Source organism: Macrobrachium nipponense, chromosome 19 (genome assembly GCF_015104395.2).
Source record: "Macrobrachium nipponense isolate FS-2020 chromosome 19, ASM1510439v2, whole genome shotgun sequence".
Lineage (NCBI taxonomy): Eukaryota > Metazoa > Arthropoda > Malacostraca > Decapoda > Palaemonidae > Macrobrachium > Macrobrachium nipponense.
In genome coordinates this window covers 22,471,713-22,489,414 of record NC_061088.1, presented here as the reverse complement: position 1 = coordinate 22,489,414, position 17,702 = coordinate 22,471,713, and the positions used below count along the sequence as shown (strand labels likewise).

The 17,702-nt window shown below is 35.4% G+C and overlaps 1 protein-coding gene across 1 annotated transcript in view; it reads right to left on the bottom strand.

Annotated features, from left to right (window-relative positions):
* Positions 1-198: 198 nt before the first annotated feature.
* Positions 199-17,702, bottom strand: part of LOC135214920 (echinoderm microtubule-associated protein-like 6) — a 56,125-nt gene continuing 38,621 nt past the window's right edge. Inside the window, 12 exon segments of the mRNA XM_064249395.1 lie at positions 199-3,822; positions 4,257-4,414; positions 5,227-5,429; positions 5,581-5,785; positions 7,599-7,702; positions 9,495-9,752; positions 10,328-10,547; positions 11,397-11,644; positions 12,247-12,525; positions 12,699-12,897; positions 16,818-16,997; positions 17,174-17,242. Of these exon segments, the coding sequence (XP_064105465.1) occupies positions 3,606-3,822; positions 4,257-4,414; positions 5,227-5,429; positions 5,581-5,785; positions 7,599-7,702; positions 9,495-9,752; positions 10,328-10,547; positions 11,397-11,644; positions 12,247-12,525; positions 12,699-12,897; positions 16,818-16,997; positions 17,174-17,242 (2,340 nt within the window). The 3' untranslated portion in view covers positions 199-3,605.

Below are 17,702 nucleotides of genomic sequence, written 5' to 3'. Positions count from 1 at the left end.
ATCTGAACCTGGAGAGGTACATTTAAGGTACCAAGCAAATGTATTCACACTTTACAAGCATCATCATCTACTTATCTTCATAACCTTTTACTTTCACTTATCTTTTATAGGACACCTACATTCAACAATAAAATATCCATCACAAAATGAGTTTAAGAGAAATGAAATGCATTTTAACTAAAATATTTATTTGCTAGACTTCATAAAAAATATGTTTTACACTTCATTGCAGGTTTTCAAAAAGTGACCTGGGTGGGTGTTTACAATAAGGGAGGCATCAGGAAATTGGTACTTGCCAAAGAAATGACAGACCCATCACTCCTAAAGTGGATGATACAACAAAAATCTTGGCAGTAGATTGAAAGATTGATTTAAAACGATCGATCAAGATTTCCTTTGAGGAAAGGCGAAACATTATGAGAAATACAAATTTTAGGCCCTTAAGATACACTGCCTGATTATGTACGCTATTGGCGTAACAGAACTTTGAGGATGTTAACACAAAAGTAGGGAAAGTTAAATGTTTATAAGTAATCCATCAACTAATATGATGTGCTTAGCAGGAGTCATGCCCTGGAATTCTGAATGCAGTTACTATCATAACATTCAAACGGCACATTTGGTGTTCCAATGCCTTATTTTGCCACCTTAGTTGTTCTTTGCTGACAAAAACACATTTGGAAATTGTGACAAAATTAAATTGCAAGTTTCTGAAAGCTTTGCTTTTTATGACAGCAATTTTAGAAACTTTTGGTACTTCCACTGTTTTGCCTTTAAGAATCCAACCCCAAGTTAACTGATTCTGCCCACAAACTGATGCAATTGTTTTGATTATGCTAAATACTTCTAAAGAGAGTGAATAGTCATACCACATGAAGAAGCCTCGACTATGTGACTTGAGACTATTCTTACTGAGGGTTTAGTGGAAGAGGTAGCAAGGAGGGGAATGCCAGTAGGATAAAAGGTTTGTATTCACCTAACAGAAGTGAAACCATTTATTTTACTTAGAGGAATCATTAGGTAGATGGCTGATGAAGTGGCATTTTTTAAAAGTGTTCATTTCATGTAATACAGTCACTGCAAAATACTTAAATTGCAGTCCAATTTAATGATGGAATATGCATTTAAGCAGAAGTGAATTGAGTTTCCATACTTCTTGTATCATCATGGTGATGCCAGAATAAACTTGCTTTGCTCCAGCTAGGACTCTTACAAAAGTTTGAATGGATATGTCATCATTAAGTAGGGTTGTGGTCAAAGTTTTTTGCATTGACTATGTACTGGGTGTCTTATAAACATTATTTCAAATCCAAGCCTGTTTAAACTTCAAAGGTTTCAGTAGAACTCATCGTTTCTTGTGGCATCAATGGGTAACTTGAGGAAAAGACACCTTACAGAAATCTTCAACCTATGTGACATGTCACTGATTTTGGTACTGTTTAGTCTTCTGTAATTGCCATGTTGGACAGTGCTTGGGTTTTCAATTTTGTACCCTACAAGGGGGTATGGCCATCAGTACCTCATGTGGTGCAATGCAGGCATTACTTAAGATTCTTTGCAGCAAACCTTTGGCCCCTAGACACAACCCCTTTTCATTCCTTTTATGTATCTATTCATGTTCTCTTTCATCTTACTGTCCATCCTCTCGCAACAATTGATTCATAGTGCAACTGCAAGGTTTTCCTCCCATTACACCTTTCAAACCTTTTCACTGTTAATTTCCGTTTCTGCTGAATGGCCTTAGTTGCCTCAGTGCTTAGCATGTATGCCAATCAGTCTACAATTTTGTACTGCTCTCACATCATCAGTCCCTTAATCTATTCTGATGGGCACTTCAATGAGTGTGGCCGGTCATAGCTCTAGATTTCTTGCGGTGAGCCTAGAGATCAGGAAACTGTTTACCTTTTCTGTATCATCCAGGGATGTTCCTCACTAGCTTGCCTTACTTCATTAGCATTGGCTTATCTGGAGGATAGTGCCTTTCTCTGAAGTACTCACTCTAGATAATCAGCCTCCTTTACATTTTGCTGCAAGTTGGCTGTTTGCCATTCACTGGGGGTATGGTTTGCCTGGTTTTTCTGTTCAATTTCTTCGTTGATGCCTTGGCCCTTCCAGATAGATATGGATTTTCTAGTCATACATTATACAATCTCAGTTTCTAAACTTTGTGGTTCATGCTGTAAATGATGTCCTTCATCAGCCTTGCCTTTCAGACAGACCTTAATGGGTTTGCATTTCACCTGGCTTCTCTTGCGGCTCTTCACCACTACCAACTCAGCTCCTAATAGCTTCAGATGACTTCCTACCGAGACGTTGCTTTACCTAATGATCTCCATTGATGGCTGATTGCCAGAACCTGCAATGAGGAATTTCTTTGCTCCCTGATCTCCCCCATACTTATGGTCACCTCAACTCAAGGCAGGAAGCCCATCCAACTAGGATTGTCTCTTTCCTTGGATGTCTGCAACCCAAATAGTAAAAATTTAGAGAACTCTTCTGTTGGATATGCTGTTATATCAGTGATGTTTGCTTCAGCCAGGATGCTTACACTTCCACTGTTTGGTCTGGTGAGTTCCTGTGCCTCCAGGGACTCAAAGTGGATGTTACAAGTTTCTTCAGACGGATGGTTTCTTCTGCAGGAGTCATGGTTCCACGAGTTTCATCCTCACCCTTGACCACTGCTTCGTGTGTGAGGTCTGCTAGTTTAGGTTTCAGTGGGTTACTTTTTTGTTCAGGAAAGGTTGTTGTAACTAATCCCTTGGACTACTTTGCCATGATTCTTCACTGACATCCCTAGAAGCCTTCTTTGAGTTAAGATATGCCACATTTTCTTGACTGGGTTTCTTACACTTGCTCTCACTAGTCCTTTTTACTTTTTAACTTATATATTCCCACAAAATTCATCATCTGGTCTGTAGGCAGTGCAAGTACATTGGTTTATTTTGCACACCGACTGGGCAATAGTGTTGTTTCCTTCATGACTATTCATAAAAAATGCCACTCACGCTTACTGGAAAAATTAACATGAAAGCTAAATTTACAACACAGAAGTCCTCACCAAATGAAAATTTTTGCTATAAAACAAATTATATTTTTTTCTAACTTAATGCACCTAAGATACAGAAAAATAAAGGTTAGCACTAGTAAGTAGTTGGAGGGATACTTGGCTAACGACAACTTTCTGGACATCAAGTATAAGTAAAAATGCATGGTTCATAGACTGTATGGACATAATTCCATCACTTTTGTACTTAACAGTTTCATAAAAGTAGTGGGAAGTACTGATAATGTTATATACAAGCACTTAAATCTGTTCGAGGTTTGATTTCACAATGCAAAATTGGGGGAGAAACCACTGACCAGGAAATCGTGAGTGTACGGAAACCAAAGTTAACTGCCAACTTCCAAAGTAAGTCTGAAAATTAGGATATCTAAAGTAAATTTGGCAACCTACGAGGAATAAACTAAAGGTTAGAAAAGTAAGAAATCTGAAATGCAGTGAATGCTGCAGGCTAAGAGGAACAAAGACCTGAACATGCAAATAACAGTGGATAGTAATATGTCGCAGCATAATCAAAAGAAATATCTAATAAAAAATGCAATGACTACGTCCCTTGTTCTATTAATGTAAATTTCCCAGACTTTAGATCTAGAATAATAAATGGCTGCTGCTTACGGCCACCAAGAATGATCATGGTGCTTCCTAACTCAGCTGTTATTGGGGTCCAGTCTTGTGTTGGTACAGCAATTTTGGAGTCCGAGAAAAATGTTAGTTTTTCGGTGTCTGTAGTATAGCATCTAATTATCACTGATGAGTCCAACCTGTAGATAAAGTAGTATATACATATTAGAGTAAAATATGGTATTAGCTTAGCTTAGCGTCCAGGATTGGCATGTGATATTCACATCTGTATTTAATTACATTGGAAAGGTGGTGGTGGTGGTGAGGTGGTGGGGGATGGGTGGGGGGGGGGGGGGGGGCGGGGGGGGGGGGGGGGGCAGTTGGCCAAAACCCGTGTGCAATAATTTTATTTAATTACATTTTAGGGGTGGGGCAGTTGACCAATACCTGTGTACATTAATTATGCCCATATTTTTATGCTGTTGGTGAGAAAAACAACTATGTAACACAACAGGAATTTAAAACAAATTTTGTGCAACTGCCAATTTATTCATACCACAATATACTAAATTTTTTCCATACTACAAAGAATATACTATCATGGAATTTTTAAAAAGCTGCTTATACATGATACCTGCAAGCAGTGAATACAGCTCCTTGGCCTACAGCTATTGCCATTCGGTAAGGTGGGGAAAATTCAGGTTCCTCTGGTGGACTAACATAGCGAACAGCGATTCTTCCTTTCCATTCAACAACACTCCCATCACTACAAGCTACATAAACATTCCCATTCTAAAAGAAATGGGAGAAAGATCAATATTTCACTCAACACGGCTCTTACTAATGTTTCAACAAAGTAATAAACTGAATTCCAGTTTTATTTATAAACTGATGGGAATGAATGTGTATGCATGACCCACGAGGTATTCATCAATACAAAAAAAGTGCTTATCTTCACTTTTGCCACTGCCACCTTATTGGAAAAAAAACACTTAAATTCAAACATAAACAAAGGATTTATATTAGGAATTACCAAAGATTGAAATGGAGCCACTCTTCAGCCTGGAATGTCAACCTACCCAGGACAATGAACCCCATAGATTCTGATGAATGCTCTTTCTGATAATGTTGTTTTGACTACTATTGCATCTGCACCAACTTACTTGGCTTGCAATCTTGTCTATGTTCAAGTGACTCTTTTTGGATCGTTTTCTGTAGTAAGTCTTTACTTGTTCCTACAGGGATACAAACCATCACTTCAAATGAAGTTTTCAGCAAATGTGCAAAACTGGTTAGTGAAATTGAAAACAAAGGTAATATGTCGGCACATTATCCTGGTCCCTATATAAGCAAATGGAAACTAATTAGGTTTTCAAAGAACATTTTGCTGTTTTATCAGTACATCATTTTAACAATGTACCACATTTGAATTGGTTTAAAGTTTCTTAGACATACATGATTTCATAACCTGACGGTAAGAAAAGTTCCTGAGATGCACAATGTCAAAACCTGAAAGTGCATATAATAACACAAAGCATACATAATGATTTGTTAGGTAATACTATTGTATTTTCAACCAATACAAACAGAATTTTTTTACTAACCGGAGCAACACCAAGACCATTAAAAGCTGCCTCATCAGGTAACAGATCAGGTGGTGCCTTTCCTCTTGTAGTAACTAATGAGTTTCCAACAAGGTCAAGAAACAAAAGGGCTCTAGGAGATAGCGCTGCCACTGTTGTTTCCCCTGAATGAGCTATTGCTATTGCCATTCCTGTACGAAGTGTTAAATTTGCAATGTGGACCCCTGTAAAGAGAGAGGAGCATTTTTCTTTTGCAAATTAAAAATAATGCTGATACTCTATGTATCCTGATATTGAAATCAGTCTATACTAGCTTACTGTTAAGTTACAGATGCATTGTGGACATCTTTCATGAGGAATTAACTGGGAAAATACCTTTAATCCAGTTGAAGATATGAACATTTGCTGCATCAGCTAACGAAGCCAGGAACCTTCCACTTGGAGAGAAGCTAAGGGAAGTTATTACATTTTCAGCCCCCCCTCTAAGTACCGCTACATTTGCTCCATCCGAAGGTCTCCAAACATGAATCAAAGCTGCATCCGTTTCTTGGTCTTCATCATAAAGTTCATCGATAGCGAGCTAAGATTACAACACGAGAATGAATCATTTCAAGCTCAAAATAACCTTCATAAACTTTTGGTAAAAAGTTTACTTTTAACTTTCTCGAAAATTTCTTCCAGCAATTTCTATAGCCCTACTGTTATATTTTCAATATAGAATATTAACCATTAACATATATTTACACTTTGCACTTGTACAAACAAATCTCCACTAATCAAAACTGCAAATTTTTGGGGTTGAGCATATTGAATTTATAGAAATATTTCAAAATACAAAATCTGAAAAGAACTAAAACGGTTTATTTTGGGCAATAAAGTAGAAGACACCATGCCTCTCTCAAAGCATTCTGAAAACAAACAATCTAAAATTAAACACTCCAAGGAACCCTTCCCTCTCAGTGGTCACTCAGTGTAGGCAACAGAAAAGGGAGATGTGCAGCATAAAATCATGAATTATAAAACCTGAGGAAAAGAAGTTGAATGTTTAAGGCATAGACAGATACAGTTATCAAATAACAGTATCATATAACCTTGATAAATAAGAGATTTTTCCATACAAGTATGACAGAGATTTACAAGTGCCCAGAGCATTCTGTGGATAAGCAGGAAGGAATTATGCAAGAAGTCGCTATTTCTGTATTCAAGAACACAATTGCTACATTGGTGATGCATGGGTCGTGCAAGAAAGAGAAAACTGCAATGACCTAAAGAAACAAAAGTGCTCTTAACAAACACCGGCAATAAACGGGTAAGGATACAGCTTGGTTTCCAGGTCATGGTCAAAATATGTCACTCTAAGCAAAGAAATCTTACTGTAACAAACATTTTCACATATAAAATCTAACCACGCTACCAAGTCGCATTTCTACACTCACAATAGGCTAACCAGAAGAATTTATTCATATAATGCAAGGTAAAAGTCAGAACAAGGACCAAGCTAAAAGAAGTTAAAACAGCCAGGACTGCAGCACAATGCAAACTGCAAGTGGTATCTTTCTTCATGGTTTATTCTCATGAATGCACATAACTTTCAAAATGCACCTCCCTTTGAGATTTGATCAAGCTCACACGATAATAACATCACAAATAATGGAAAAAAGTATGGGATTATGTTCCTGGCAGGTACCTAATTTAACATAACAGAAATCTGAGGTACCATGCCTTCTACCATTAATTAATTTTAAGGAGTTCATTAGATGGTCAAACACAGTCTCTATGTCAAATTATGTCATGATATAAAAACGGAAATTCAAATATAATCTTACTGAAACTGTCCTACCTTGACTATAGGGCATAACTTTTCACTCTGGGAAACCCTCAGCCTACCTAGCCTCACCTTAGCACTGTCCACAGAAATAATGCTAAGGATGCAGTGTCCTATTTAACCCAGGAAAGGCGGACAAAACCTTCCTCAAACTTTTATGTAGATATGAACTTCTTAATATGAGCAACTAAAAAGAATACTAGTGCTCCTTTTTCAGCTAAGAGTGCATATCTCTACATAATCCCCAACACAACGAGGGATCTAAACGGTTAAAAAAAGACGTGGTGCACAGTCGTAATAATTGAATATAAAAAATTCTACAAGGGATACTGTCAAAAATATCTAAATATTGCCTAGAGTGTTAATGTCTCCTACTCCAATTATTACTGATGCTCACTTATAGTCTGTTAGCCTGTGAGAACATTTACAATGAGAGTTGGATCTGGTTTTAAATTACTACTGCCAAGTAAAGTTAAGCACCCTTACCACATTGCCTGAACTTGGCCACTCTTTTATTTATAGCTACCTTTGTACAGAATGTTGTGCAATTTACCTGCTCCTTATTTACCTGTGCTGTAGCTACCATAACTGGTTCACCTGCAGAGATAGCGAGAGCTGTTACTGGTGTCTCATGCTCTCCATAACCAAGGTCCTGACTGACAACATCCCCACCTATAATAGACATCTTGTTATGGCAGAATGCAATGGACATACTAGTTCCTTAAGGTACTGTATTATGTCTGATAATATTCAAATTAAGTTCTTAAATACTTGACAATTATAGGCTCGGTTATGAGCCATAACTTACAACATCCATTTCATTTGTCATAAAATACTCCCAGTAAAAAAACTTCTCCAAAGACCAGACCAATACCAGGTAGGTGTGTAGTACTGTGAAATTTATCAGAGATCAACTGTCAATCTAGCCCATTCTTTATGTACTCAGCTGCGGACAACTGGAATGTGGGCCAGGGAGGAGGAAACTGGAATGTGGGACTTGAAAGAGGGAAATAACATAGTATAAGTATTGGGTTTGTATTAAAACAATTCTTTCAAATCATATTTAATTACAAACACACAACTTATAATTTCCGAATCTCCATTTAAGTGGAGATGATTTTAGATGCCAAATTCTCAAACTATTAAATGGTAAATGAAAGAGTTTGGTCTCGTTGATGCATGATACAAGAGCATACATAAATTTGATTCAATAAAAAAAAAGTGTGTTTCAAGTTCTGTAATGAGATGCAGACCCTTCTCTTCTCAAAACCATTAAAGGAAATTGGCCAAGTGAGGAACAGTGACACAGAGAGGATTGATGTTTCTTTCATCGCAACAGTTACCAAACAATTTCCACTTTGATCTGCAAGGCTTAAAGTTTGCTTTGGCTGCCTTCTTAAAACACCATTTCCCTCTGAGATGATGTTGGATAACCTCCACATGTGATGATCCAATGTATCCGGACTTTGATTATACCTGTGGGAGTGTGGCTCTTTTGGGTCCTTCCAATTGTAGGGCAAGCAGATCTAACGATCAATCTAGATTCTGCCTGAGACAGCCTATTAGTGTTACCGCAAGATTCTTCTAAATTAACATCCTGTCCAAAAGAGGGGAATGTGTGCACCTCAAAAACTTCCTAAAAACTCATTAAGCATCAATTTTTTTTAGCTGCCACATACCCAAGTGAGGTAAACATCCTGCTGGTATCAAGTTCTCACTCCAGCTTAGTCTATTTGCCACATAGCTTTCTGGACCCAAACCTTGGAATGAAGTTCATGAATGGAATATAAAATTCAGGCCAAAGGTCTAGCACTACGACCTATGAGGTCATTCAGTGTTGAAAGGGAAATCTAGAGTAAAAATGTTTTAAAGGTGGAACAGGAGGAAACCCCACAGTTGCATTATGAAGCTACTGTAAGGAGAGGGCAGAAAGTAAGACCGAAGAAAGAATGTTATGAAAGGGGCTACAGTCAAAGGTATGAAAGGGATTGCAGCTAGGGGGCTAAAGGATGCTGCAAAGAACCTTAAGTGCTGCCTACAGTGCACTGACAGCACTACCTCCAAAATGGGTTGGAATGTTTATCTTATGCCTCTGGGCCCAAGTAAAAATATTACATGATGGCAAAACTTCAATTTTGTAACCCTTTGACACCACAGATATGCTACAAAGTTATCAGACATGACTAGGAGTCCTGCCAAACCCATGACGCAAAAAGGTGTCAAAAGCTTCAACTGAAATCACTGGAAGCAGAGCAGTTCCAGTCCTTTGAAAACAAGTAGCTCGGATCTGATGAAGAAGTAGTTTAGGTTATTTGATGATTAATTACTCGGCTACCTTGAGAGGGCAGCTCAGGGTCTCGAAAGATGATCAGTCTGAAAGTCTTAAGCAATCACTTGATGAAAAGGAATCAAGAAAATTGGTGCACGTTTTGTTTTTCAAGACAAACATACTACTATTCCTTACCATCTGTTATTTTTAAGCGCCCAATAGCTGAACCACTGCAATAAAAAATGGTTTCATCATCAGCTGTCAGCAAAGGAAGAGATTTCAAACGTTCTTTAATTCCAGTTAATTCAACAGTAGGCAACTGTTGTTCCTGCTGTATCTCTGGTTCTATCTTTGGAAGTGTTCCCCTTCTGAGAGTTTCTGCTAACTGAGACATGGAAAGTACATCTTCTTCGTCCTCTAACCCAGCAGCTTCTAGGTCTGTCATGGTAATTTCTGAAATCGAATATACAAAGTACAAATTTCAAGTGGTGAGTATTTTAGACCTTCAGTTAATTAAAATAGATGCAAAGTAATGTATTTTTATATATAGTCTTTGAGGCAAATACTTAGACAATCAAGCAGTATCAGAGAAAGACCAAGATATTTCTTTTAGACAAAATGTCCCCCCCCCCCAAAAAAATATACATTACTGCAATATACTAAGTATGGAAGAGATCGAATTTCCAAATGAACTAAGCATACCCAATTCTTTCCACTAGACTTAATGAAAATAAAATTTAAATTGTAATTCTAGCTCAGAGAGAGAAAGAAAATATGTCAAATATCATAACACTTTTAAAGATTTTGTTTACATTAAGCAGGTCTGACTATCAATTGTTTTATATGACAATACACTTTACTCTAAAATGTAACATTAACTTGTTTATGGAGTAGTTCGCTTTTCATTTATCATTGCTGGCCAAGTGCAATTTCTTTACTCCATAACAGCCTAGCAGCTGATGACATAATAATTAACACCATTAAATTATTGAGCTGCTTTTACAGAATAGTAGAACAAAAAATCTTACCTTCATCAGGAAGATCATCTAAACTGCTGGGACGGTGTGCTGACTCAGATGGCGAGGCTCTACCTTCTTCATCTGTTGCCAGAATGTTACGTACCTGCCATACTATCACTGCTGTGTCTGCTCCACCAGTGGTTATCACCAATTCATCATCGGAAGACCACCTGACATTTGTAACATGGCTGCTGTGCCCACGGTACTGTCTGTGTTTTTTAAATCCTCCCTACAAAAATAGTGAATCAAGTTGAATTTACATTTTCCTTTTATACAACCAAGATTACTTGCTGTTTTATGGGGTTAAAGCCAAAAAGGCTAGGCATCTGTATCTAGAGTGGTCATTCAGCACCATAATTCTTATCAAAATAAACAAATACTTTTACTTCACTTTCTTATCAAGAATTTAAGTTGTCAGGAAATGTATTAAAATCTAAAAAAAAAAATAATAATAAAATTCTTATCTCCCAAAAATAGGTAGGAACCATTCAAGTCAAATTATGGATCAGTATTTTGTTCATGAATATTTCACACATGGCTTGCTTATCAAATACAGTATAACAAAATCCTTCACTTCTATGCAAGAACTACACCTGCACCTTCAAAGTCTGAGAATTTGAGAGACAAGCACTATCATTTTGTTCCTTTACATGGAAAAAACTTCAATTTCTCTTGACTGAACCTAAGAAATCACATGCCACAAACCTGTTCCATTTCTTCACACAAAATATCTGTCACAATACACTACAGTAACCATGCCCCTAAGTCAAGTCTTGAATAAAAAATTTACAAAATGCAAATGGAGAAACAAATATAAGTACGTATTGTTATCAGCAGAAAAACTACGCTGGGTAAAGAATACAAATGACCTCATCAATCAGTTCACCTTAGCATAGCTTTAAAGCCAAACTGTGGCTTTTTATGTTGTGTGCGAAACAACTCATAAAATATGTGCTGCTAAAAAAGATGTGAAGTAATCTATACAAAATCTGGGAAAGATGATAAATCATTATAGTTTAGATTTATCTTAGGAAATGGAAGCTTACAGTATAAAATCATTTTCAAATCAACAATATACCTTGCAAGGATAGGCAAAAAGTCTGACCAGACCGCCAATATCATTGGCTGTAGCCACTACAGGAAGCTTGTGAGCTGTTGCAACAGCATTAACATCTGTCAGATCCATATCAGTTGACCACACACCTTCAACTGTTACATCAAGCACACATGTCATGGGTGGAATCCAAGCTAAATCACTGGCGGTGGTCTCTCTGATGAGCTGACGAGTGCCATGTGGTGCTTCGTAATATAGTTGTTCGCCTGCTCCTGTTGTTTAAAAATTAAGTAAAATTAACCATACTGTTTTTTGTATTTTCTTGCATTCTGCAATATCCTTACAATTATTCTTTTGGTGACCAGGCCATGTACTTTCACACTACTCATCAGCACTGTTGATACCTTAAGAGATACTCTATGATAACTGGAATTCAAAATAGAATGTCAGGAAATCAATCCTCCTTCCTAATATGTCTGCCCATTCAAGTACAAGATGCCCCTAGGCTGGGTTGTCTAGCACCAACATATACCTTAATACTATTAACAATTATGAATTTTAGTTATATTTTGCAAATGGATCAGACCTGGAGCTCACGACGAGAATTCAGCTACCACAAATTTTGGGTCTTGGGAAACCCATACTGTCTGTTACACACCATCATTTTCATATCTAAGGTAAACTGAGATAAGCCTTTGGATAAACTGACTGAATAATTTATGTTAAGCAGCCTTACAGCAATTTTGACCGTCTATACTTTTCATTCTGCATGCTTAGACAAATTTTTACTAAAATAAGGGCTTTTAGGAACTAGTCTCTCATCTTTGTTTACTTCTTATCACACTCTCTGCAAGTTACTGTCTTACAAACTTACCTGAATTTATTTGTAGAAGACGAGAGTCCTCATGCCACGTGATGTGAGTAATCCATGAGGAGGCCCCACGACAAATACCAACTCTTTTTAACCCTGAGCTCTCCTTACTCACTATATCTCCATCTGTGTCAACTACATACAAATCAACTACACTTTCATGGGATCCAGCTGCTAGAAACCGGCCATCAGGAGAGAACTTTACATCTGATATACCTTCAGAACGGTGCTGTGCTCCACCCTGCTTCTCTAAGGAAGGGTACAGGTAGATGGCAATGCTACCTGAAATTGGATGTGTAACAAGTAAAAATTTGGTGAATGAAACCTTTTCATACTCCTATTTTAATAGTATATAAAATATATAAAATATATATACAAAATAGTTAAAGCACATTATATGTACTTAAAAATAGTACCTTGGAATTTAAAAAAGATAAGCAAATTAGCATATTTACCATCAAGGAACCCAACAACCAAGAAAGCTGCAGATGGATGAAAGTGAACACATCTTGCTGTCTTCCGAAGATTGGCTGAACCAAGTGGTAGGCTATCCACAAGATCCCATCTACGGAGTGAGTTATCATCACCAACTGTTACAGCTTCTGGCTTCATTGGATGAGTGTCTAGTCCCCAGACTTCTCCTTTACCATGACCCTAAAGAGAACCAGCAACTTCCTTAAGAGTATAGTATCAATGCTTTTACAAATCTTAAAGGCAAAACTTCAGCTTCATACAAAAGAGTATATAACGCAGTTCTTGTTATGATAGATACTATAGCAATGTCACATGGTTTTTCCAAAACCTAAGAGGATGCAGCTATATATCCACCAAGATATCAATATACTACAAATTATAGATAGCAGTGGTTGTATCACTTTAAATCAGTAACTTATAATGAAAGAACTTTAGTATATATATATATATATATATATATATATATATATATATATATATATATATATATATATAATATACAGTGTTCCCCCCGTATTCGCGTTCTCCGGATTCGCGGACTCACACATTCGCAGATTTTTCTTTGGAACCTATCTAGAAATTATTCGCGGACGGACTCGCCCATTCGCGAAATTTTCCGACTAAAATAATCACTAATTAGTGAATTTTGATGTTTATTTTCATGAATAGATACATTTTTATGATACAAAAATGATTTACTAATTTTCAAATATTAATTTTGATTAATACTGTATTAGTAAGTTTAATAAGTTTAAATATCTCACAATAAAAATAATAATTCTCTCTCTCTCTACTACAAAGATGTATGTTTTTTTATGACAAATAAATGATTTACTATTTTCAAATATTAATATTAATTTATACAGCAATAATATCAATTCATTAAAGAAAATACCATAGTAAATTAGTAAGATTTTAGCTTATAAATTTAAAAAATTATGGAAGAATGAAGGAAATCCCAGTCAGATTCTTTCTCTAACTCCAGGTACTAAAACTCAGATATACATATCAAGCTAAGTGACCGAAGGGGGAAGGAGCTGATTTGTTGCTGCCATCAAGTGGGCATGAAATTCTCTCTCTCTCTCTCTCTCTCTCTCTCTCTCTCTCTCTCTCTCTCTCTCTCTTTTACTAAGATGAGGGATTTTTATGGTACATATATGCATAATATGTTATTAATAATAATAATAATAATAATAATAATAATAATAATAATAATAATAATAATAATAATAATAATAATAATAATAACTGTAATTACAAAAATCATATGTGAAAGTATTTTACAAATACTACAATAATCTCTCTCTCTCTCTCTCTCTCTCTCTCTCTCTCTCTCTCTCTCTCTCTCTCTTAAAGCGATGTATGTGTTTTGGATGATGATTTACTAACTTTCAAATATCAATATTAATGTAAACAGCAATAATATAAATTCATTAAAGAAAATACTAAAGTGAATTAACAAGATTTTAGTTTATAAATAAAAAGAATTATGTAACCCCGTGTCTTGTTTTTTGAACACAGCCAGCTTGGTTGGCTGGGTTCCAACTGTCAAATCGAGTGTTGCCATCTACGGATCATTGAGATTCTCTCTCTCTCTCTTTTGCTGATATATATGAGATAATTTCTATGGTACATGTGTATGTTTATTAATATTTTCGCATAATAATAATAATAATAATAATAATAATAATAATAATAATAATAATAATATAACTAATTTCAAAATTCACATGTGATAGTATTTTAAATAAGTACAATAATCTATCCATTTCACTCTTTTAAATAAGGACAACCCCCTCTCCCTCTCTCTCTCTCTCTCTCTCTCTCTCTCTCTCTCTGTTTGGGCTGGAAGTGTATGTATAAGTATATCTTTAAGGACATTACTACATTTTATGGTAAAATAATAATATACAGTACTAGTTTACAAATAATATTACGTTTAATGAGATTAAACAGTAACAATAACATTCTCTCTCTCTCTCTCTCTGCTATTGGCTGTTTATATATTTCTAATGGTAAAATGTTTAAGATTACTTTAAAATGATATTAATAATACCAATTAAATGGTATATTTGATGTAGGATAATACTTTAAGTAGACATTTGGTATTTGTGATTTCACATTCCATTGTTCCCTTGTAAAAAGAAAATGGATGTCTCAAATAGTAACAGTATGAAAGAAAACGTGCATGACTGAATACTTATGGGGGGACTGAATTATTTTCACATACGTAACTAAGTCATTCAGTACGTACATAGTATGTAATTTTATGTATAAACATAAAATGTAAGATTTACTTTAAAATAGTTATAATATTTCAAAGATTAATATGAACCATAATAGGATATTTTATGTATTTGATGAAGGATGGTCTTTAAGGGATACTTTGGTGTTTTGCATGTTCAGGATAGTTTATGAGCATTTTTAGAGGGGGGTTCCAAACATTCGCGGATTCTAACTATTCGCGGGGTGGTCTGGTACGCATCCCCCGCGAATACGGGGGGACCACTGTATGTATGTATATATATTATATATATATATATATATATATATATATATATATATATATATATAATATATATATATATATTATATCGTATATATATATATATGTATATATAGTATATATACTTTCATATATATATATATATATATATATATATATATATATATATATATATATATATATATATATATATATATATATATATATGTATATATGACTGGTAAAAATGTTCTGTAACAACAGAATTCCATCTAATAAAAGGAGCCCATAAAAAAAACACCAAAATGTAGAGAGAAAAGTACTATATTTCAGAGACTGCTGTCTCTCTCTTCAGGTATACCTGAAGAGAGACACAGCAGTCTCTGAAATATAGTACTTTCTCTCTACATTTTGGTGTTTTTATGGGCTCCTTTTATTATATATATATATATATATATATATATATATATATTATTATATATATATATTATATATATATATATATATATATATATATTATATATATATATTATATTCAGTATACTGAAATTCATAGACCAAACCATTTTCTTTTAGAATATAAAAATAATTTTATAAAATTATCTTAAAAAGAAAGGGGGATGTTGAAAACTAAAATCTATTCTTAATCCAAATCCATAAATTCAAATGTGCTTGATCCTTCTGGTCAGCAGCTCATTGATGCATAAAAGAATGCAGAAGCCTCCTTTGACCACATGTCCCACTGGGGAACTCCTCTGTTGCAATACAAGATTTTTAAACCTTCTGAATCTTGGACTGAAACCTTGCAGAATAAAGATATCTCTGGTAAAACAAAATCAAACAAAGACCACATAACCCACATAAGGATCTCATACTACGACTGTATGATTTTGAGTTAAAAGGAGTGTAGGTCAGACAAAAAGATGAAACTTAACATTTCCTGTCATCCTACCCCTTAATTCTAAATAGTGAAAAAGCCCCCCTTCCAACACAGAACGACTTTGTGAGTGGCAATAGAGGAATGGTGATGGCCCTCTGCTAAGTCCAGTCCCCGTACTAAGTGCATATAAAGCCACGATTTGATGAAGCATAAAGCCCATGCTTTCAGCTAACTTGGGAATAGACAGAATAGGCTCCACAGAGGAGAACTCTCTCAAAGGGGCACAAGGTTGGCAACTGCACAAATGGTATTGCCATCATTAGTGATACGTATTGATGTCAAAAGTTTTAGTGTTCAGCATCACAAGCTCTAATAGATGAACATCAACAAAAACAAGACTTATTTACAGCAAGGGGTGGGGGCAATACATCATCCAATAAATCTTTTAAAAGTCCAAATAAGCTTCACTCCATCCCCTAAAACGTAAGACCACAGAGAACTCAATTCATGTCTAACCTCTTAAAGGGACAGTCTGATGTAAAATCGTTATGTACCCATCTCATGTCTACATTGCTCAAAGTAAGATCTCAAACAAAGCTATTCTTTTCTTAATGGCCTCTTAATACAAGCTTCAAGTTTGAGGGTGTTCAAAAGTAACATGTGATCTACCTTGGTTCAATGCAAATCACTATGAATTAAAATTCTAAAAGTCAAAAGTACTGAAGTTAACCTTACTTGAACTAAGAGAGTAATTTTTCCTTCATCATCCATAAGTAGTAATTCAGAATGTTGAGTACCAACGAGGAGTGGGACATCAGATCCAGCTGCCACTGACAGACTGCGAATCCCTGGTTGAGAGGACATCAGAGGTACAGGGGTGGATTCTTCAAGGAAATGGTCTGTTACAGGAAACACCTGTAATTGATGAAATTGAAGATGATGACATTCAAAGACAATTTTGAAGGACGTACAAGCCTTTTCTGTATCCAATTTTCAATCAGAAATACAAATAAACTTGCATAATTAGTATTTTGAATGATATCATAATGAATGAATGATAGAGTACAAAACAATAACCTGCAGTAAATTACCTTCAGGCATTTCTTCATCTCTTGGTCCCACTTGCATACATATCCTCCTTGCCCGGCAGTCCAAATAAACTGGAACCAAGGTAGTATAGAGTTAACACATGCCTTCATCTAATAAGGTAAGAAACTTGAGTGTACGCTGTACAGCATGATATTTGAATTTTATTGTGTACATGCTACAGGATGCACATTAGCATTTGGCTTAACATCCCGATAAAATACTTCATGAGCATTATAAATTGTAAGTACAAAGAAATGGACATTAAATACACACAACTAAATCTAGCTATGATTACAATTTTATAAAGTCCATAGACTATATGTAATATCCACTAGTATCACTTTTCATTAAAATTGACTGTGTAGTGTAGAAATACTGAATCTACTTTTCAAATACGCCCTACACATAGTGTTGTAAAAGCTGACACACTGGTTTACAAAAAAAAATTTTGGTCTGAGGCAAGAATGGGGATAGGTGTTTTTTGCTAATTTGGGTGTGCTGAATTCAAATTTATAAATAGTTTTGCCCTAT